Raw genomic sequence first — 24,198 nt, 5'->3', positions numbered from 1 at the left:
CTGAATCGGTTCTACATATTTCTAAATTGCTGCTTATGATTGCTTAAAGTGAGGAATCAAAGCTGAATGTTCTTACACATCTTTGGGATGCAATCTTACATTCAACTCTCTTCATTTTGTCATGCTCAATGCTCAAGGGTTGTACCAGAAAATGCCAGTTGTAGTCCCTTTAAGCTACACAAGAAGTAAACGGGTCTCACAGTCTGGGGAAAGAAGCTGCTCTGTAGTCTGGAGGTGTGGCAGCAGATACTTCTGCATCTTTTGCCAGATGGCAGCAGGGCGAACACACTGTAGCTGGGGTTGGTGTTTTAGTCTTTTAGTATCCTTTTGGCTCATAAATAATTGTATCCCTATTCAAGTTAGCCGGGGGCTAAACCGGATGTCTCTAATGCGGAGGATCCTAGTAAATTTATGTCCAGGAAGTCAAACTTTTTTGGGCTTTATGAGCCACTGAGCAGTTTTCATATGAAACAGTGCTCCAAATCACTGACGCACTGTAGATGGTATCAGTGATTTTCTGGGCGATTTTAATCACCAGCTGCAGAGCCTTCCTGTCCTCGGCCGTGCACGAACCATGCCAGTAAGGACTATATTTAGAGTATGCTCTAAATTTAACTTTGATTTATTTTTCACTCATGCATTTTTCACAGTATGTACACTGGTGCTGTTATTTTCAGTTGAGTTTCTATACACCGTATGTAATACCACAGATATCTGTCAATGTATTTAATCTACATTAATCTGGTGGTCATCAAATTTATAGTTATCAAATGATTATATTGTAACATTTGAAAGTGTTTTGGGTCTCCTCTAAAGAAGCTCTCTTCATTTCACACTTTTACACTAATTTAGGTTGACAGAATCTGAAACTGGACCAAAGGGGAACCTGCTGAGTCCCAGTGACACACTGACCGGTCGCTTGTTTGGACTGCTCCCAGGTAAGGTTCTCGGAACCCTGTGTAGTACTAACCCTGAGCCAACAAGGGATAACATTGGATAAGATAAACGTTATTGATACGTGTCACAGCAGCAGAGGGACAACAACAGATGCTGTATAGATGAATTACTTAAAAAAAGGAGAATATACTGGCCTAAATTATGAACATCTACTATGTGTAAATAAAGTATGAAAACTAACTGGTATTAAATGCTGTATACACCAACACAAACACAAATGTGAACCACAAAACAGATGGACTTGCTGAATTTAAAATGGAATAAGAGGTCATGAGATAACGTCTGTATGCTTCTCAACATGTCACAGTTAGTGACAGGTACTGTCACACACTAATCCATTTTATCTCACTGGGTCTGGTTGTTGACCAACTCCAATTATGCAAAAGTTGAGATTATCTCTAAAACAGGATTTAGTGGACCGACTGAGATTACAGGGGGGAGGAAAGAACAGAGACCCTTCTACTGCTGTGTGTGACTCTGCCTGCACAGTATTGTATGTGTATCTTTGTGGTAAATTCACATTTGCTTGACCTCATAATTTTCCTCTCTTCGACACTTCATACAATCTGCCAAGGAAACACAGCAACAGCAATTTGGATATGAAAGTGAGAAAACGTTTCATTTTTCATCTCTCTCCATGTGGCCTTTCATTATTCTGTTTGTATCGCAGTGATTTAAATTATTTTATTTTTCATCAAAGGTAAAAGGATCTGCTATTGACGTCGTCTGATACCAGACTGATTGTTTAGGATCACTGTGAGAAATTATAAATCACATAGCGGGGAGACTGAAAACAAATAGTCATACAATATTAATTCCTTTCTGTGTGGTTGACCTACTTCCAGCACATGAGGTATAGGTTGAACCAGCAGCAGTGACACTCTGTATAATCAGACAGCCTTGTATCCTATCGATCTCAGTCATATTCCTGCATCCAAAGTCCAGCACTGCATTGATTTACCACCAATCCTTCTTCACTGGTCAAATGTGTGTCTGCGTGTGTTTCTGTCTAATCATCTGTGTGTGTGTGTGTGTGTGTGTGTGTGTGTGTGTGTGTGTGTGTGTGTGTGTGTGTGTGTGTGTACTGGTCTTAAATGGGGCTAAAGGAGCAGCGGGTCGAGTGGGAGTAGGTCGCTCACGTGTCAGGGATTGTGATGACATGGAGTGTGTGTGCATTAAGCTGTTGGTATAGACTAAGCTGTGGGACATCGGGTTGACGTATCCTCACAGCACTCTTTCTGTTGAGCTCTGGCTGGATGGAGCTGTAGAGAGCGAGAGAGAGCGACTGAGCCATTACAAACAATCAAGCTTCTTTAACTGTAATGCTCAGTGAGTATGGTAATGTGGATTTTTGAAATATTAGATTTAATAAAACGTATTATAATGATGATTATAAACATATTATTATCAGACTTATTATAATCATCTCCATAAAGAGAAAATGTGCAAGTTGGAAGTGTTAAACATCATGTAACCAGTATTCCTGGGTGTAGAGACACAGCTCAAGTAAAGATTTACCTTCACATTGATTAAAAGCAGGCTAGAAAATATGACCTTGTAACCAGCAGTGGCCAACAAGCTTATAAGGCTGGAAATCCTTCACTATATCCTACAACCCAAATAGACAGACAGACAGACAGACAGACAGATAGATAGATAGATAGATAGACACACAGATAGACACACAGATAGATAGATAGATAGATAGATAGATAGATAGATAGATAGATAGGTGCTCTGCTGCCCCCATGTGGCAATTTTAGTTACTACAACGTAGCAGTAACCACACAACCACTATGTTAACATTAAAAACACTTATCCTTTTGTGACATGTTCATGCCATGTTACAATCATAGTGATAATAACTACAATTATATTATAATTATTGTGATATTAATAAACCTCATACACTTGGGTGGTTGCCTTTAACCATAACCAAAGATACATAAGTATCAAGATAGGTCACACCCCATTACAACCTATAGATGGCTAGAAGTATCTTGACAACTTTATATCCCAAATGAGTACACTATATATCTATACAATATAGGTAAGAGAGAGGGCAGGCTGAAGGCATAAAGGCCTCAACCACAGTGGTTTAGCTAAACTGTGAAACAACGCGAGAAGAGACTGCTCCAGTCTACACAACGTTCCTGGCTTTTACCTACGAAACACAAGTAGAGAGGGAGTGAACTATCTCGTCGTGTTTTTATGCTATGTTGTTGTATTTCGCGGCGTTTCCAATCTAATTATTAAGTCATGGATGCACTGACGCGTATGGCCGCACAATGAGCACTTTAAGCTTCGGCCACTTTGAGTTAGCTTGTCGGTAGCATCAGAACGGGTTTTCGGAACAAAGGCACGCATGTTGGCTAAACTAACCTCAGATTAGCAGACGTCAGCTAGCTAGCTGTCACCTCAAGAGCTAGCTTTATGTCGTCGTATCCCAGCTAAGTTAAAGGTCATAAAACACGGGTATACTCACGTGTCTATGTACCTATATGTGAAAACCGTTGCCGTAAGAGGCCAAATATGTGAGGTTTACTTAAGTTTCATAAAGTGACGACTCATCAAGGCGGTACCATCCGGTCCCATGGTGTAATGGTTAGCACTCTGGACTTTGAATCCAGCGATCCGAGTTCAAATCTCGGTGGGACCTCGTCATTTTGCGTGTAGACGGGCAACGTTACCGCAAAAGTGATGAAACAGCAGCTGATGAGTCGGCACATTAGTAAAATGTGTAACTTCCACTAACTAAACAGCAGAATAAATTTCCTCGTAGGTTGCTCATGACTGAAACCCTCTCTGGCCCATATACCTGCAATACTCAGAACCCTCACTTAAGATCTCCAATACTGCCAGGCTAGAGTGGAGCTCATTTTAAATACTTAATATGGACGATATTTCCTTCTATGACAGTAGAAGTATACTATAGTAAGTGTGGTATAATATTGTAACAAAGACATTTATCAACCTTGGGAAATCATACTGTGACAAATAATCTCATCCAGAAATACAACTCACAGGGTTTATGTTCAAACAACTTTATTTCCACGCATAAAAGGCGGTGTTAAAAATATATATACAATAATATTCTTAAATCGAACATTTCTTTTGACCTTTTATTGGAATGTTTGTCAAATTTCTCTACAAATATGACCATGACAGCTTTTCTCTACTGGGCAGCATTGGCATAAGTGTACAGGGTGGGATCCCTGTGCAGAATGAACTGAGAGAGAACCGACAGGCTTTTTAACAGGACTTTCTCATACTCGGCTCTTTTCTCACCACAGTTATGTTTTGTTCCCCTTGCATCAGTGTACCCTGCTGTATCCACACTGGAACATCTGTATTCCCAGTACGATGTGCTTGGATTCATCCTGGAAGAACACCAAATACATCTGCTACTATTTCACTTTCAAGCATCAGACTTGTTCAGTATTCCAATTTAAAAGGTGCTGCCAGTGTACGTACAGCACGGTACATGTGCAATGGAAAAACTATTAAATTATATCTCCATGAAGTGGCAGTGAATTGTATTGTTGTATTTGGAAAAAAAAGCATATTGTAACAATAATAAAAGCCATTAAAGAGAAACAGTCTATTTTAACAACCAGAACAACAATAACACAGAATATTACAAAGCAATTGGACACTGAAAATATAAAGACATCACACATCTTTGAAATTGTCTCCTTCTCATGCTGACTGAAGTGAAGAGATAGAAAAAACATTTATTCCCAACAATTTATACACTAACTTGCACAGTGTGGTTCTGTCTGTAAAAGCTATATTTGGCACAGAAACATTTTAAAATGGAATTCTAAACATGAAGCATGATGTCATCTTTTCTGTTTGTTTTCATCAGATATATTATAATAAAATGTTTGTCATAATACAAAGTAAAAATTGTAGGAAATTAAATTGTTAACATTTACTTCCCATCAATTGTAACAAAGCTGGAGGGACTATTTGTGAAAAGCACATGTACAAACACTCCTCACATATGCATATATAGTGTTTTTACATGTACTGTATGGGCACCAAAATACCCCCAACGCTGTGTTTTTAAAGGAGTGAGTGAAGAAGTAGAAATGATTGCAGCACTCCACAGCCCTATTATCTCTGCACCAGTAATTCTCCTGTACTCAAAACTCTGCTCCCATTTTGAATGTAGGAGAGTTTGTAACCCATCAGTACATAATTTAGTCCCAGAAGTAAATCAGTTCAAATCAGGTGAGGCTCAAAATAAGCGGTATAGTCCTTAAATGCATCTTCAGCTGTCGTGTAGGCAGCATGTTGTACGAGGGAGAAATTTACTCACATACAAATTTCCACAGTTTTGTCTCCTACTCGACTACATGACCTGATATCAGCCGTGAAAAGCCTGTTCAACGTAGTAAATTCCACATTCAGTGAGGTCTTATATTGCCACAAATGTCGGCCTAAATTATAATGATTCTGTCAAACTAAAGATTTGTTTAGGAATACATATAGCAACCGTCAACGTTAAAGACACAAATTTTACAGCAATAATATGGGGATAAAGGGTTTCTTCAGTTAAGTGTCCTAACTTAACATTTTGAAAGATGGCTTCTGTTTTTAACATTACTGCCCTACAAAGGCAAATCGAATAAAATACAAAAAACTGAAGTTGGCAAAAATGTTTAAAGTTTACAGGTTGGATGGCAATAATTGATGGAAAGGTTGCAATGCCTTCATTGTCTGCCTTTTTAAGCTTTGTTTTACTCCCCCAAAAACATTGTCATAGTTCCTGTAATCCACTATAAAATCTGACAAAGTGATCTTACTTTAAAAAAAAGAAATCAGCAGGTCCAAATAAACGCAGGTTTAGCTTTAGCTTTAACTTGATATAACCACAGACATTTTAACTGTTTTGTTTTAGCTAACATTGTTGCTTTAGCTAACATATTGCTTTAGCCAACTTGCTTTAGCTAACGTGTTGCTTTAGGTAACATGTTGCTTTAGGTAACATGTTGCTTAAGCTAATGTGTTGCTTTAGCTAATGTGTTGGCTGGCTGTGACTCAACCTGAATGCAGTTACTACACTTTGGATTTTAGCTCAGTGTTTCAGCTATACCCAGTTTTACAAAAAAAATCTATATGCTATTAGACATTTTTATATGTTAAAACCAATGTCAAAAAGTCAGATTCAGGTCTTTCCTCAAATTTTATTCAACATATAGGCCTAATTACTGTAAAAATGTGTGTATGTGTGTGAGCATCACATGTTTTTTAAGTGCTTTTTTGCCTATGTAGGGCAGACGAGACCAAAATGCATTACAAAATAAAGTAGTGCGTGTTCAAAACGTTAAGCCCTTCAGCCACTGTACACTTCCTCTGACTGAGAGTAATTCATATTTTTCTTACATGTATACAGGAAATCTGAACCATGATTGTGTTGCTTTTGTTGTTTCTACAATGTTAACACAAGAGATTGTATTTTCTGAAAAAAAAAAAAAAAGCTTAAATATGATTGCTGGCTTTCTGCAGGCCAGTGGTGATTCTATTTATCTGTATTAAATAAAAGCATGTAAGAGCATGTAACATATAGATCACATCAGTGGGCTATGACGTTCATTCGTCACAGTGGAGCACTGGCTGGTAAAGCATGCAGAGGCTTTATAAGGCATCAGATTACACAAACATAACTCTGCATTTGTGATATTACAATGGCAGGTTTGCACCTTTCTCCGTTCTGACAGGAAATACATTATAAAAACTAGAAAAAAATACTGAAATACACAAGTGGACTTCATGACACCATGATATAAATGATTTTTGGATTTTTTTTTAAGTGGAGCTCTTACTGCAAAAACGTGTGTATGTGTGTGAGCATCACATGTTTTTTAAGTGCTTTGCAGAACTTTTGTACAATCAGTTAACCTTTATTTTGAAAATTCACCTGCAATCTCTGTCTTTCTCTTTCTGTGTCTACATATAAGTGAGCTTGTTTGTTTTTGGTACCACAACCGTCACCGCTTCGCTTACTCCAGTCAGATGTCAGTGGTCTCCAGCTTGCTGAACACGTCTACCTCCCCGTTGCTGCATGTCTTGCTGTTCTTCTGTTTCCCGTTGGGCAGGAAGTTTACGTTTTGTTCAGAAGGCGAAGGAACGGGCGCCTCCAAGTTGATGGTGGCACGGCTAGTTTCGGTGATGGAGGAGCTGTGGTAGTTGAAGTTGCTGTTGTTGATGGGTGTGTCTCCCCAGCCGGTTTTACCCCAGGCAGACTTCAACTGAGCCCACTTCCTCTGCAGCGCTGTCTGGGCCTGAACGTCAACAATGATAGTCAACTTAAATATATTTCTTCTTATTTTTTTGGTTATTTTATATTTTTGCTTTAGTTTTGGACATTAGTCTAACTAGTTTTAGACTGATTTTATATGCCTGATCTTCTCTCATGATCATAGCTAATGATCTACGTGGAGTCTCTGTTAGCTCTTAGCTATTTACAGTCTCTTTGAAAAGTATTATTTATTTAACGTACCTCAGAATTGCAGAAACAGAATATAATCGCCACCAGGAGTCCCTGCAATGTTATAGAACATACATTAAATATGAATACATGAACAGATGTCAGTGAGATAATCCTATAAATAAATAATAATAAAAAATATATAATAATAAAGTAATCAGATCATTGGTGTTAATATCGTTGATTCTGTACCGTGAAGTGGCTGAAGATATGAATAAAGAAATCATAGAAGGCCCGGCTGATGCGTCCCTCTGGCCTCCAGGGGAAAAGGATGAATTGGACTCCCAGCAGAGGGATGAGGATGAGGGTGGCTCTAACCGCTTTCATGTAGGTCGTGCTCTCGGCGCAGTGGGTTTCTTTCAGCTTGGTGATCAGGACCCGGACGATGTTCAGGAGGAAGAAAAAGTTCACCTAGGAGAGGACCATACGTGAAGGGAAGGCACATTTTTGCATAACATCTAAGGAACTACAACAGTTGGCCAGATGGTGGCACTATAACTACACCTTCAGATAACCAGTTCAAGGAAGGTGGCCTCCTCTCTTCCTGTATATCTGCACGGCATTTAAATGGAGAAAGCACAATCTTATTTTGAGTTCTGTTGTAAATATTTCCTGCAAATAGTTCAACCTCTTCAAGTGTGCTACATTTTGTCTAACAGCCAACAGGCCGACAATAGACAACTCATAACCCGCCACTCAAAGTCAGAATTGTGACTTGTAAACTTGGGTCAAATACATCAGCCAGATGCCTGATGTCACACAACAATGGCAGCACCCATGGGGAGAGGGTACGATGTATTTGTAGTTGACAGTATTTTAAAAGGCTAGTATAGGAATACGTAGATATGTTTCCGTGCTGTCAAATAAAATGTATAATGGCGTCCTCCCTCCAGGAGGCTGCCCTGCTGACGGTTCAATTGTGTGAACACTTGCCAAAGAGCAGCGATGCAATGTAACTGAGTAGATTTACTCAAGTAATTTTGAGGTACTTGTGATTTACTTGAGTATTTACATTTTCTGCTACTTTATATTTCCACTCCACAACAAGTTGGAGGCAAATATTGTACTTTTACTCCACTACATTTATTTGATAACTTTAGTTACTAGTTACTTTTCAGATTACATAAATTAAAATCATTTATTTTATCAGCGAAAACATTCTGATTATCAGAAGAATACTGAACATCGTATTTGATAATCATCCAGGGAGGTAATCGGTCGACCCATAGCATACAGTATCAACATATATGTCAAAATATATGTATTATGTTCTTTTACTCGTACTTTTGATACTCAAGTACTATTTGTATGGGATCACTTTTACCAAAGTAATTACTTTACACAGTGTCTTTACTTTTACTCAATTATGACTCCTGGGTACTTTGTACTGCCAGAGACATCATTTTGTTACAGTTTTTGTTCACTTTTAGCGTTGTGCACCTGAAATGTTTGGAGGTCAGAAGCTGGACTTTGGCTGGAATACAGCATTAGAAACTGACTGATAACTGGCAGTTGTGTGTTTGGATTGACTCTGTATTTGCATCTATTTCGCGGAGGTCATTTACATTTTGAGTTTCAGGTAAAAGAACTCTACCAGTCTGTATTTGCTGCCACTAAAGTGTCTGCAAAGAAGTTTTAGTGGTCAACTTTGAAGGAGCAAGATAAACTCTGTGGTTGATTATTTCATAGTAGTATATAAAATATACTTTGATTAATTACTCACAATCAGTGCAGCTTGAACGGGCCCATGGATGATATACAGCAGATGTGTCTCAGAGCTGACCCAACAGCTGAAACAAGCAAGAAAAAGTGACACCTTTCCGATGAGCTTTCACATGCACAGAGACATAAAAGGGCTTAATGAAAGCCTGAATCAGTCATCGTTAGCACCAGACTCAGCAGACAAAGAGCTCACACAAACACCACTTGATGAGGCTTATCAATATCTTTCAGCTCCTCTCAGCCTGAACATGATCAAACAGCGATCCAAGAAGAAGGTGACATGAAGGTGAGCGAGGGAGAAACCCCGCTCTGTAGTGACGATACAGTCGACTGCATATTGCAACATTCATGGTCTTGATCTGGACCTGGACTTACAGTTGAGGCCATAAAATAATTGTAGACATACAATATCTTACTTGTCGTTAAAGAAGAGCCCACGAGCCACAGCATATGTGGCTGCAGGAATGATGGGAAAACCTTTGAAGCAAAAGAGAGACAATTCTGTTACTACTACAGTACTTTTAACTAACTTTCAAGGAATAGACCATGTTCACGTGGCGGCCATTTTCACATCATGCTCAGGGTGAGAAGCATGAATGCTGGGATAATGTTATGCTGCTGTGTTCCACGTTACACATCGAATAAATGTGGGTCTGACAAATTGTCCTCATTTCACCACTGAAAGGATGATGGATAGTGAAAATCTGGAAGGACATCCGGTTATATTTAAAGATTTAAAAAAAATCATAAAATATATATTGATATTTTAGAATGAATTCACACCTCTTGGCTGTCCAGATTTTCACTGTCCATTGTCTTTTCAGTTGCTGATCAATCAGGAAACAACAAAATGATCACGATTTGTCAAATTCACTAGGCTGTGTTTATCAGACTTGCAACCTGGAACACACCGGTACCACATTCAAGCTTCCCACCCTGAGCATGATGTCAGAGGAAAATGTCCGCCGTATGAGTATGGTCAATAACATTTTGGGAAGCTTCCTTGCCGAGAGTCAGATGTGTCATGGTCCTGATTTGAGTGTGATTTCCAGTTTTATGTTGAAAGCCTCATCTGGTGTGTCATGTTTTACTTTCCACTTCCTGTCTTTGTCTTTTTCTGCTTGTTTTCTGCGCTCATCTGTGTGTCATTTCCTTCTTTATCTCCTGTGTTTACATTTGAGTCATTTTTGCGTTGAACCATAACAAGATGAAAAGATCAGTAGATCTCTGTCTAGTCAAAATTAAGCTACAAACAGGAGACAGCTACTTAGCTTAGCATAAAGAGTAGAAACAGGGCTTCATATTGCTCATATGGACATCAGAGCAGTATCAATCTTCTCATCTAAGTCCAGGCAAGAAAACGTATTAATAAATCTCCCAAAATGATACACTATTCCTTTAAATAAGTAACTTTATGTTGCTTTCTCAACTGCACACGTAGTACATGGGCCATGCCCATTACAGGCAGGCTATACCGTACAGATATAAAAAGATGTAAGCTGTGAGAGACATAAAATAATCCATTACTAATACATAAGAGCTGGTTGGCTGCATAAGAGATGAAATGAAAGAACACTTATCTCAGCACGGGTACATCCAAGCTTCAAGGGTACATTTTAACACTGAATTATGGTTGAAAATGGATTTTCTCAATGCAACAAAAGTATTGAAGTGTGAAGTATGGTGTAAAATTGCTCTCATATATTCAAGTGGACTTCCATCCATCCATCCATTATCTGCCGCTTATCCGGGGCCGGGGTCGCGGGGGCAGCTGCCTGAGCAGGGATACCCAGACTTCCCTCTCCCCGGACACTTCCTCCAGCTCCTCCGGGAGGATCCCAAGGCGTTCCCAGGTCAGCCGGGTGACATAGTCACTCCAGCGTGTCCTGGGTCTTCCTCGGGGTCTCTTCCTCCCGGTGGGGCATGCCTGGAACACCTCCCGAGGGAGGCGTCCAGGGGGCATCCGATACAGATGCCCGAGCCACCTCAGCTGACTCCTCTCGATGTGGAGGAGCAGCGGTTCTACTCCGAGCTCCTCCCGCGTGACAGAGCTCCTCACCCTATCTCTAAGGGAGCGCCCTGCCACCCTGCGGAGCAAACTCATTTCGGCCGCTTGTATCCGGGATCTTATTCTTTCGGTCATGACCCAAAGTTCATGACCATAGGTGAGGGTAGGAACGTAGACTGACCGGTAAATCGAGAGCTTCGCCTTTCGGCTCAGCTCTCTCTTCACCACGACAGACCGATACAACGACCGCATTACTGCGGCCGCCGCACCGATCCGCCTGTCAATCTCACGCTCCATCCTTCCCTCACTCGTGAACAAGACCCCGAGATACTTAAACTCCTCCACTTGAGGCAGGAACTCTCCCCCAACCTGGAGGGAACAAGCCACCTTTTTCCGGTCGAGAACCATGGCCTCAGACTTGGAGGTGCTGATTCTCATCCCAACTGCTTCACACTCGGCTGCAAACCGCCCCAGAACATGCTGGAGGTCCCGGCTCGAAGGAGCCAACAAGACAACATCATCTGCGAAAAGCAGGGATGAAATCCGGTGGCTCCCGAACCAGATCCCCTCCGGCCCATGACTGCGCCTAGAAATTCTGTCCATAAAAATAATGAACAGAACCGGTGACAAAGGGCAGCCCTGCCGGAGTCCAACATGTACTGGAAACAGGTCTGACTTACTGCCGGCAATGCGAACCAAGCTCCTGCTCCGGTCGTACAGGGACCGTACAGCCCTTAGTAGAGGGCCGTCGACCCCGTACTCCCGAAGCACCCCCCACAGAATGCCACGAGGGACACGGTCGAATGCCTTCTCCAAGTCCACAAAACACATGTGGACTGGTTGGGCAAACTCCCATGAACCCTCCAGCACCCTGCTGAGGGTATAGAGCTGGTCCAGTGTTCCACAGCCAGGACGAAAACCGCATTGTTCCTCCTGAATCCGAGGTTCGACTATCGGCCGAATTCTCCTCTCCAGTACCCTGGAATAGACTTTACCAGGGAGGCTGAGGAGTGTGATCCCCCGGTAGTTGGAACACACCCTCCGGTCCCCCTTTTTGAATAGAGGGACCACCACCCCGGTCTGCCAGTCCAGAGGCACTGTCCCCGACTGCCACGCGATGTTGCAGAGACGTGTCAGCCAAGACAGCCCCACAACATCCAAAGACTTGAGGTACTCAGGGCGGATCTCATCCACCCCCGGTGCTTTGCCACCGGGCAGCTTCCGGCTTCAAGTGGACTTTTAAGTAAATAATCTTTTGCCACTTGGAAGACTTATCATTACTGTGTCTGTAGGGGCTAATGCAGTAACTCTGCACTCAGGAGTGGTACTCAGGAGGTATCCTGAGGTAATTCAAGTGCACTATGATACTTAAACGTTGTCTCTGTAGACATTGTATAAATCATTGGAAATCAGTGTAATTATAATCATGTATGTTGTTGATATGAACATGACCACAAGATAAAAGCAGCCTGCACTTAAAACAAAATGAAATAGTTTTGGAGATGCCAGTAAAATACCAGATTCTCCTGACTCACCCCAGCCCAGGACGTAGTACCAGAAGAGCTGCTGTTCCCCGACAAAGACGGCCACTATGATGAGCGTATGGAGGTAGATGCCTTCACACAGCATCCAGAAGAAGTTGGAAGTAGACGTATATTGAACCAGCACAGCCAGGATCTTACAGCTCACCTGACAGACATAGAATAGTAAGAACCACCCACAGTTTGAGTAACGCACTAAGCTTTGGATTATAGAACCTAATGAGCACACCATTATGTTAAATGTGGGGTTTTTAGGTATCATAGTGTAATGAGGTGAAATACATATAAAGTCAGCGGCTCACTTGGTTGCTGGCATCGATGGCTGGGTTATTGGCCATATTGAGCGAGAGCCACATTATAGTAACAATGGAGTTGAAGATGAAGGAGAGAAACATGTTTTTGTGGAGGGAGATTCTCTGGCAACTCAGACTCCTGAAAGACAGATACAGACAGAGAGACCAAAGGGAAAGGTTGTTAGTTAAGGTTTCTTTAGATACAACACATTGGCATATTGGATATTCAAACATTTTTGACATAAAGGTGTAATATGTAAGAATTGTAGCTTAAAAATCTATAAACTTAACTAAAATTATCAACAGAATGTAGGGAAATAGCAGTTTTGATATTAGGTCAAAGATTATGTATTGCATTGTAGATTATCTATTGAAGTTAGCATGCTAACCAGCTAGCCTCGGGCCTAAAAAAACCTCTTACTCCCTGCGCTAGCTGCACGGCTAACTGAGCTAACAAGCACCATATTTCACAGACCATATTTTATTGCCAAAATAAAAAAAAAATATCCTACTCAGTGTCTTTTCAAACTCTTCTTAAAAGTCACTTATTGTATACATTTTTCTTAACTGATGGCATTTGCTGTTATTTTTAAAGTTTTGATCTCGTTCATATCTCAAGTATTTGGTCTTGTTTTAACTGTAAAGCACTTGGTAACTTTCTTTTTGAAAGTTTCTCTATGAATAAAGTTATTATTATCATTATATTTAAGCATAGTGTTATTCATTATATAACGACACTGACCACATCTGTGATTAGGTCATAAACATCAATTGTTTCCATATGTTGGTCTACAAATAAGAAGCTTCGAAACCATCACTCACACACTGACACTGAAATAGGACAAATAAAGTAAGAGAAGTATGTGAAGGCTGCAGGACTGTTAAGGTAGATCAGACGTCAGAGACTCACTTGAAGTAGGAGAAGATGATCAGACAGATGATCAGGGACACAATGGACAGGCAGTGACCCACCATGGCCAGGTAGAAGAGACTGATGGCAAACTGGACGGACAAAAAAAATTGATTTCATGATAACGATACATAAATTCTCCTCCTATGAAGGATGGTTATATTTTAGGTTTAAGAGAGAATCCAGGTGAAAGCAGGTACAGTGTTTGCATCTTTACAGTTATGTCATCAAAAGTACAGTCTCCTATCTGCGGCACGAAAGAAAGCAAAGGAAACATCTGTAAAGAATACAAGTCTTTTGGGAAAATTGAGAAATGAAAGTGTTTCCTGAATGGCCACAGATTTAGATGTTGGCCAAATGTCATGGCAGTTAAATGACATTCATGGAACAATGTCTAAGACTGTCTTTACCATGAGAGAAATATCTGTGAGCCTCACCCTCCACCAGGTGGAACAAATCCTAAATGACTTGCAAGTCAGTACAGCCTGCACTTGTAACCATGAGGTGAATTAAAACCGTTTATCCTCCATGAAAAAAACAGTGGGCAACAAAAAAAAAAAGATTTGCCGTAAAGTTAGACTTAAATTTAAACTCCACAGAGTTATAATTATACAAGTTACATGTTGAGTTTGAATTCTAAAGATGTAGGATTGGGAGAAAAAATGTAGTTGAGTTTTCTTGTGAAGGTAATTGCAATTTTGCATCTCCAAATTTGATCCTCTATATCCACCTTATACACAAAAAACAAACAAGGAATGTTACACACAAATCCAGTGCTAAGGACACAGGAACTCATCAAAAACTTCTTTAGGATCAAAGTTTAGCACGACTTTAATTCAGGCGCCCTGATTCACCTGTAGCTGGGTGGTGTCAGCGCATCTTTATGAAATAAGATGTAATGAATACCATCCTCACTCCGCTGGGCCAATCAAAGTGCAATGTTCAGAACGTTTCTGCTACTAAAAGCATCTGATTCATAAGCATGGTGGAGCAGAGATCCAGCTTATGTGTTCAGACCACATGAGTCCGTGAGTCAGTTCACGTTGTTGTGCTCAACTCTCCAAGGATACGTGCAACTTCTGACTATCAGATATCAACATCTGTTATGAATGCTTCTGGTGTTGTTTCCTGTAGTCGGCTCAGATTAAATTTCGACAATATTGAAAACATTAGTCATCACTCTAGGGAGTGCACTAAACCACACTTGAGGGCATTGTTCAAAGTCTCATGGTTACTATGCATCAGTCCACATGAAAGAGGACTGAGAGCCTCGATTTTTGGTTCTGATTTTCAAACAAATGACTCTAATTTGGTGCAAGGAGCCAAACTAAATGTGTCCCTAACTGTTGGTAACAAACATGGTGGAAGCTTTGAAACCATCTCACAAACAGTACTTTCATGGCATTGTGTTTTACCTTGCGTTTGTCTTTGGTGTGGGCCTGACACTGGGTGTAGTTAGTCCAGACTCTGTTGCTCTCCGGGTGGTGGAACCACTGGCCATCAGTATTACACACTTTGGTAACCTTCTCTGTTGAAGACATTTTCATTTCCATTACATTAACATGTTTTATGGTTTGATTTAGGTGATTTCAGATGAAATGATCACTTTTAATAAGGGGTTGACCGACTTGGCTTTTTCAGGGCCGATTAGTCCGGTGGCTTAGCGCTCTTATTTGGACTTACCGTTACCGGGCGGATAAAAGCATGAAATTTGGTATGAGGCTTCTTTAGTACCCACTAAAGGATTTTAGCCTAGGAGCCCACCAGAATTTTTTGAAATATCCATACAGAGAACAATATTCTCTTGATCAACTTCTATGACGAAAAAATACATTTTTCTGGAGTCTTAAGGAGATAACTGATGATAATATGCTCTTTTTAGGCCATTGTATAAGCTGAATCTGCTTTTAATTTGTGCACTGACCAGTAACCTAAGTATAAAACTGAGTGCCTTACTAAAAATATTCACATTCTCATTCAATATCATTATGGATTAATTGTGCGAAAACTACAAAAACAGTGCACTTCAAGAGTGGATTACAAAACATCTGGAAGGGGTAGAAAAGCACCATCATTTCGATTGTGCAGATCTGAGCTTCCTGCAGCTTTTTAAAGTAAGTTTCTAGCCCTTATCATTCCAAAGTTGTTATAAATTAAATAAAGTTATTATGTAGTAAATTGATTGTCCCGGCGTCAGTGTGTGTGCGTCTCTGTGTATTTAAGACAACCTGCAGACATGTCAATATATGTTTAAACATAAATCCTGCTTTGATTAGAAGGGGCTAGCAAAAAAGATTGCATCATGCTAAGAAGGTAAGTTCTTCTGTTTATTTTGATATGCGGTATGTTGTGAAGCAATATAAAGTTATTTGTGACTTATTTATACAGGAAGGAGGAGTGTGGAAATGGGTGAATCTCAACCAGGCAAGTAAAGAGCGGTTCTGTCGTGAGAATAGGCGGATGGAGAAACTGCCAGCCACCCAGGATGCGCTACTTCAACATATTAGACGGGCAGTGTATCAAGCAGGCATCTGGGCAACCTGCACACAAGCAGAGCAAGTGATTCCCTGCTCCACCTGCAAATGCGGCACAGCAAATTTGGACTGCTCACCACTTTGCAAGTGCAACTGTTAGGAATGGGGGGAGGATCGATTCTATTTGATTTTGTATAACTTTCTGCTGTTGTTGTTGTCACCAGTGTTTTCACTTTGATTCATTGGCACAGTACTTTATGTAACTTTATCATAACAGTATTTTATTTAACTTAATTAAGTTGAATATGGTTCCCACTTAAATTGTGGAAACAATTTAAGTTATTTAAGTTTGAGTTGTATTCCTAATGACTTCTCTTTTGCATGGCTTTAAAACAGAGCCAATCGGTTTATAGCAATGATGCAGCTAAAATAAAACTCAGAAAGACTAGCATTTGATGTTCATTGTTCTTGGAGCATGTCACACACGTACACACACACATTTTTGTAAGTATTCTTATTTTTTTTAATCATTTTATGATGCTTAGAGACTTAAAAATAGCAGGCGTTTTTGAAATATTTCATTGATATTGATGATCTTGTAATATGACATTTTACAGAGACATTTTTATGGGCTCCTAGGCTAGAATTATATGTTAGACCATAAAGAAACATCACACACATTTTTTTGCTTTTATCCGCTCGGTAACGGTAATTTCACTAAGCCTCCTGACTAGATAGCGATATCGATTATTAGAAATCAAGCAGACTGAAAACCGATATTTGAGAACGATATTTGCACAAAAATGAAACTCTTGTGTCAAAAATTAGAACAACCAATGATGGAATAAACCTTAAAGTACAATTTACTCAAGTACTGTTCTTAAGTACAATTTTGAGGTACTTTACTTACTGAGTATTTCCCTTTTCTGCAACTTCATACTTCCTCTCCACTACATTATTTGATAAATTTAGGTACTAGTGACTTTGCACATTCAGATTATTCAGTATTTATAGGCTATTAATTATGATGTTACCAATCAGATGGTGTTGTGTGAGAGGATGTTGCATCAGAGCAAAAGCAGCACATTTTTAAATTAGTTTATTTTATTAGCAATCTGGCAGAAAAAAATCGGAAAATGCTGAATATCGGCCCCGATAATCTGCCAGGGATGATAATCGGTCTACCCCTACTGTAAATACTAACAATAATTTGCATGTGTTTCTGCATTGATGTAGCTGTTATTTGTTTTTTACTTTTATTTATTGCAAATAAACCAACAAAAGGCAAAAAAAATGATGTGAACATTTGACTGGAGCAAATTTAAAATGAAAAAAAAAAAGAAAAAAGTCCATATCAGTACAAACAAAAAGAAAATATAAGACATGCATAATTAACAGCAGTCTGTGTGTGTGTATGTGTATGTTAAAGCCTCACCAGCAGGGTCAAAGTCAGTAAAGTATCCAGGACACATCTGCATGACAGTCCCTGGAGCTGAATCCCCCCAGCACAGCCAGCCGTCCCACGTACGGTTACAGTACGATCCTACAGGGGGCAGTAAAATATTATACCATAGTGTTCCATTCATGTATTGTAATCAGGCAAAGAAATAATAAGTTTACATTACATTTTCGAACTTTTGAGAAAACACCAACCAAAACTGATGTCTACTGTAAGGTATAATCACTCAACACATACATTTATAACAGCTGTGTAATAAGTTTGCCCTGTCGGTAGCTCACATGTCAACACAGAATCATGAAGGTACACACATTTTAAAATTTTAATAAAGTCCCTGCATGGAAGGATGAATCATATAAATTATCTATTCAACATAAGTGGCGTGTTGCACGTCTATAAACTATGTGTCTAACCTCAGCTGGCCCACACAAAGCGCGTTAACAATAGCAGGAAACCTGGTCGTACCAGGTTGCACAGTGGCATGCTGGGAAACGGAGCACAAAATAACATTTCAAAGGCAGTGAAGTACTGAGAGGGAGTAACAACCACTGGGAAAGCGACAAAGGGCAAGTTTCCTTTCTTTCAGACTCACTTCCTCTATCTCTCTCTCTTAGCGTGTGCACACACACACACTGGAAACTGTGAGAAGGTCGGACAACCAGTATGCATACATCTAAGTCAGTTATTTTAAAATTGCATGTGCATATGTTTTATTCAATAAAGTGTATCATAGACATTGTAGACATTTATGTTCTGGCTTGTGTGTGCTTATGTTCACACAGCATGAGAATATAAGGTGTTTATTAAAAATGTAAATACCCTGAACACTGTATTGTATCAAAGTAGCAATTTTAAATAAATATGTGTGAAATTATGAGTTCATAAGGTTAAATTAAAATAATTAAGCTGCTTGTCTGCTATACAAAAGTTAGAGATGAAAATGAGCTGAAGTGCTTTACTAGCCTCAATTTTCACAATGCTACAATAATGATGACCGCTCATGAAGCCTTCGAGTCATTTGCTTCAGCCAACAGGAGGCTGAATCTCTGAAATCCACCAGCAGCTTTTTATTTTCAGAGCAATTAGCTGATAAACTGAGACAGTTAATAACTTCAGAGCCCCCATGTGTAGGATTTGACAGTGTCTTACTTTGACAACTCCCAGTGGTCATATCCAAATAGAACCTATGTCAGAAAACACCATATGCACTGGACCACTTTTAATGAGGAATGTCTTTCTTCAATCAACAACAAACGCCATCAGATTGTCAAAGATGCTACTGTGTAGTCAATGCCCCCAGGACGAACGCCAGGCTTTGAAGCCAATTTTACATAGTGGCCATACTGTGTAATAACAACGTCACGTGATGCACGAAAATATTTTTTTCCCATAAGCTTACATTATGAAAGAAGCAGCTGTAAAACTGTTGTTACTGATCACATTAAGCCACTAAATGTAGCATCCCATCGCCCAAAAAAACACTTTTACAGGTTACATTGCTATAAAAGAAGCGTCTGTAAAACCGTGGATACTTTTTTTTTAACATCACAACCCCCGCAAAATGACTCACTAGCATGCAAACATTTGCTAATTAGTAGTACAGCTAAGGTGGATGGGAATGACATTAGTTTTGGTAATAAAGTATTCAAGTCAAGATATCAAAGTATAAAACAAACATGTCAACCTTATGGTGGCACTCGAGGTTATCAAATCAGGGGTTTACCATAGTCCGATGCATTCATCCTCTGGTGACTGTGACTGTAGGCCATACAATTTAACGGTATCCAACACTTACTGACATATTTTAGTCTAGACCTAACTGGTGGACCCATCTACCTAAAGTTTTCTACACAGTGGTTCACGGTTGACATAAAGCTTTAATGAGATTAATTGATTATTGTAGTAGGAAACATCTTATAGATGCAGTAAAACATTTATTAATTTATCTGAAAATGTTTTAAGAATTGTGTCATGGGGATAACTGGCTGAAAACATTTTTTCCTTGCCTTGTATTTACATCTCCATTGTGGATTCAAGCATGTAGTGATAAAATATGTTGTCAATAGTTTGATTTACTGGATAGACTGTTGGTGTAAGTCTTCCATTTAGCAACATTCCCCCTTTCTTTCCGCTATCTGCAAGTTACTGTTCTGAAAACACTCGCCGCTACAGGAAACAACAACAACCACCGAGCGAGCTCCTACAAGCTAGAAATGGTAAGTTACGCTAACAGTAACCTTGTTGCTAATGGTACGAACATAAACAAGCTAGCAGCAGCCAGCTACCATTTCTTTTGCGGTGATTTAGCTGTTTTCATGCTAAGGCTCGCCTCCCCACGCAAACAACATTCCCCCCGAAACTATTTTGTAGGGTTCATACCACCCAAGACGACTGGTTTAAAGAAAAATAAAAAGACAGAGCATTTTTTTCCCTTACACCACAATAAGAGAGCACTGACACAGCACTGTGGAGATAGGAGTTTGAGCCCAAAAAAAGCTAGCTAAGCACAATGACAATGAATTAGTTCTGAAAAGGATATCCTGTCATTCAGTGTTTTACTGGTAATATTAGTGATAACAATAGCACGGGGAGCCATTTCATTACAGCTATCAGCACTCAAACTTGTGATTCATGCGATTAACGTTTATCTGCCATCCGGTGGAGGCAAAACATGTTTATTCCATTGAGGATATGTGAGTCCCAGATGGACAGCTGTTATCAGCTGGACTGTGATTATAAAAATAATAGAACAATAGGTTCTGTCTTATCACCTTCTTCTGTAAGTGGTGGATCATGGATTATCTTCAGGTAGCACTCAAACTGAGCAGCCAGGATCTGCTGACGGGACATTCCCAGTACGGTGGATATGTCACTGAAATTCTCCTCTTGCTCCTCCGCCTTGTCGACAGCCAGCATGGACCCCACATCCTCAGACTGGGACACCTGGGTAAAAATTCAGACACTGTATATTAGAGTTTTTAGAATGCTGAATGTCTCCTCTTGGCACAACCTTTGTGGTTCGACTCCAATATCACTTTAGATTACAAAGAAACTGGGATTTTATTACTATACGTAAATGACAAAAAGCTTGAACATTTAAAAGTGTTATTGATAACATTAAACCACTAAATGTAGCATTACATCTCTCCATCCATCTTCCATTGCATTCACATTACAACACTGCTGTTGTTCGAATCATCTGCCCCCTCAAATGGTTGCCAGACTGTGTCCTAGCTAGCGTTGCTAACACTGGCTAGCAAACGTTGCTTAGCTAGCTAATTTACAGTGGTATGCTGGGCACATACTGTAGAACTCAGCCAATATTTTTTTGGTTTTTTTCCACAAACTGGCGACTTACAAGACTGTTGACGGAACACAGATACCACATGATACCTACAGGGTTACACTATTTTCTATCAAACCTTGTTAGAAACTGGAACCACTGTCAGAATTCTTACACAGAGATCTAAATAAAAATGTTATCAGTCTGACCTTTAAGATAAAAATGCAGGGCTAAAATGTAATGAAAAGGCAAAAAAGTACTGGAGTATAGAAAGAAGTTCTATGATGAATCTGCTCATGTTTCATTTACTCTGGCAGATGCGTCTGGTCCCACTCACATTTTGTGACGAGCCAATCACAGCCATTTATCTAAAATGGGGCGGGCTTGATACAATGACCTTATATAGTCTATGATTTGATACGGCGCTCTGTGAGCCAATGGGGTTTGAGCATGAGTAGCAGGGTTCTGTTGTAAGAAGAAGGTGAGTAAACTTTCACTTATTTCCTGTAGCAGTCTGCCAAAATCTGTTTCTGAACAAATTTGAGGTGAGAAATAAGCAACCCAGTAGCTGAATCGTATTTTATGGTAGATTAGATATACAAGGCCTAATTTAAAGCTTGTTCTGACTTTCATAAGGCAGGGGCAGTACTGCACTGCCCATGTTTTGGTTAAACCGGTGACCATGTTAACTGGTGACTCTTGACAGAAGCTAGCTTGCTAATAGTTGCAGTGTTGAGTTGAAGATGTTAGCAACACCACTTTGTAGTAACTTGTAACTTTAGTAGTGGCTAGCTAGCATCCCTAAACTACGATACAGTGCAGGCTAACAAGCTTACATTTCTTCTGTGCTTTGAGCTGTGCTGTCATGTTAATTAGCTCAGTGCATGCTCATGTTACATGTTCCGTTGCTCCGATAGGTTTATAAGCTTATCAGTTGTGTCCAGAGGCATTTTGGTCTGCTTCCGTTGATAATGCCCCTTGAAAAATGAAAATGAATTAAGATGCCAGGCTTGAAAGAAGTATTTCTGGAAGTGAAAACCTACCCAGTGTGCACATTTAGGGTGTCAAAAAGTAATTAGCTAATATTAACAGAGAATGACAAGGGGAGAAACACACTCACCTCTGTGCCCAAAGCCAGTGCAACTATCAGTGAGAGTGTGAGGGTCCTCCACATGTTTCTGAGGAGAGACAAGAACAAGACAATGCGATTATTAGACATTTGTACTCCAGATCCCAAAATCGCTGTTATTTATTTTAAAACTGTGGATCTTATAATAAGCAATGTATTCTATACTTGTAGTTTTATATAATACCACAGCTACACTAGCAGCTCTGTCAGACTGAACTTAAGCACAGTTGTTTTAGCTTAATGCTAATATCAGCATGCTATATGAATATGTTTACCGTGTTCACTGGCTTTAATGTGTTGGCATGCTAACATCAGCTAATTCAAGTCAAGTTATTATTATTTTTAGCCCAAAATCACAAATCACAATGCTCCAGGGAACTTAATATCTGCATCTGTATAATGTGCGAAACCCTCTGTCCACAGTCCCTTGATTTGAGTAACCAGCAATAAATACAAATAAAGCTAAGATTGATGAGGATGTCGTTAATTAGTCAGGTAACCTTTGACCTGTAGGGGGCGCTACAGGAAAAGTCAGGGGATCGCAAAAGTCACAGGATTCACGCCAATCAATATATCAGTCTGGACCAAAAGTGCTCTTATCCCTGTCACTAACATCACATTCATTATTTAATTTAATTAGTAAAAAAGTCATATATTCAAAATGGAGGACTAAGGCCTAATGTGTCTGAGAGGTCCACGGAAGAAAGTGCGCTGAAGAAATGTTTATTTACAGTAGGCTTATGTGTATTTTCTCATCTATTAGGACAGGAAGTTCATGCTCCACCAGTCATTCCTCTCACTGTCGCTCAGGGTCACTGAAACAGATGTGTGTTTATTATTATTTTAGGGCGGGTTAGGGGTAGGGGCAGCAAGTTCCCTTTAGTGTTTCCTCTTGAGTCAAATGAGCCAAACAAGGGTGAAATAAATACTCAGCATAAGGAGGTGTCAGAGAGGTGACGATGGCAGTGTCTCTGAAAAACAATACAAATGCGACAAAAAGTGTCTCTTTGGTGGGAAAACATAATGGCCTCTATTTATCCATGAAGGAGGAAATTAAATATGAAATAATATCTTTGTATGTGTTCTTTAATTTTGTTGTAAGTGCAGTAAAACTTAGTAATTAATTAGTTAATTTGTTGTCACTCAAAATGGCGGATGCTCAGTTCAGGTGCAACCCAGTCTCACATCAAATGTGTAGACTAATAGGTGCACTGGAAGTACGCCTGACTTTGGAGCCTTTTTGACCTCTAAAATCTTGTTTTTAACTGAAAGAGCATCATCAAACAGGTACACAACATAACACAGATAACATAACAGCTCAGGTAACTACACAATGCAAAGACAATGATTCGAAACTTGCAAGCCACATGGTTTTTAGTGTAAGCACAGTCCATAGCAACCACAAAAGCAACAATAGGAAACACTGCATTTCAGCAGTTTTCAGTTTTCTGGCAAAATCCTGGCAAAATCTTTGTAATAATAAATAAACTAATGATCATACACCTTCAGTGAATGAATATTATGAAAATAAAACATACATTTCTCACTCGAATTATTATCAAAACACATTTAAAATGTGTATTTAAATACTGCATTTTCCTCTGAGAAAGAAATGTCTGTCTTTTTTCAAGTTTCTGTCTGCGAAGCACATATTTTGAGTATCTTACAATTTTAGAGCCATTATTGTGAAACCAATACATTTTGTGCTGTGGACCAAGCAGCTATTAGGGTAGACAGATAGGGTTATCAAGAAATGCTGACATGTGCTGATTTTGCTGCCGTGCGTTTCGTTTGACCATGACAGAGATTACAGTCTGCACTGGGCTGAGATGAGGCCAAAGACGCCAATCAGCTTCAAGTGTAGTAAACCCAGTCTTCCTGAATTACAGGCAAATGACACACATTGATATTAATATTAAAGTTAAC

The 24,198-nt window shown here is 39.7% G+C and overlaps 1 protein-coding gene and 1 non-coding gene across 3 annotated transcripts in view; one reads left to right on the top strand and one right to left on the bottom strand.

The window, feature by feature from the left end:
* The first annotated feature begins 3,544 nt into the window (after positions 1–3,544).
* On the top strand, positions 3,545–3,616 carry trnaq-uug (transfer RNA glutamine (anticodon UUG)). Its single transcript has one exon. It is a non-coding gene; the product is annotated as a tRNA-Gln (tRNA).
* Positions 3,617–3,985: 369 nt separating this feature from the next.
* Positions 3,986–24,198, bottom strand: part of calcrl2 (calcitonin receptor-like 2) — a 32,619-nt gene continuing 12,406 nt past the window's right edge. For both annotated transcript variants that reach the window (XM_073469923.1, XM_073469924.1), the window contains exons 2-13: positions 22,264–22,321; positions 20,632–20,803; positions 17,837–17,944; positions 15,343–15,455; positions 13,928–14,019; positions 13,027–13,156; positions 12,719–12,872; positions 9,592–9,652; positions 9,177–9,243; positions 7,646–7,864; positions 7,466–7,507; positions 3,986–7,247 (exon numbers count right to left, since the gene is read on the bottom strand). In XM_073469923.1, coding sequence (XP_073326024.1) covers positions 6,975–7,247; positions 7,466–7,507; positions 7,646–7,864; positions 9,177–9,243; positions 9,592–9,652; positions 12,719–12,872; positions 13,027–13,156; positions 13,928–14,019; positions 15,343–15,455; positions 17,837–17,944; positions 20,632–20,803; positions 22,264–22,321 — 1,489 coding nt within the window. In that variant the 3' untranslated portion in view covers positions 3,986–6,974. The remainder of the gene's footprint in view (positions 7,248–7,465; positions 7,508–7,645; positions 7,865–9,176; positions 9,244–9,591; positions 9,653–12,718; positions 12,873–13,026; positions 13,157–13,927; positions 14,020–15,342; positions 15,456–17,836; positions 17,945–20,631; positions 20,804–22,263; positions 22,322–24,198) is intronic.

The sequence above is a fragment of the Pagrus major genome, chromosome 7 (genome assembly GCF_040436345.1).
Source record: "Pagrus major chromosome 7, Pma_NU_1.0".
Lineage (NCBI taxonomy): Eukaryota > Metazoa > Chordata > Actinopteri > Spariformes > Sparidae > Pagrus > Pagrus major.
This window is presented reverse-complemented; position numbering and strand designations above follow the sequence as displayed.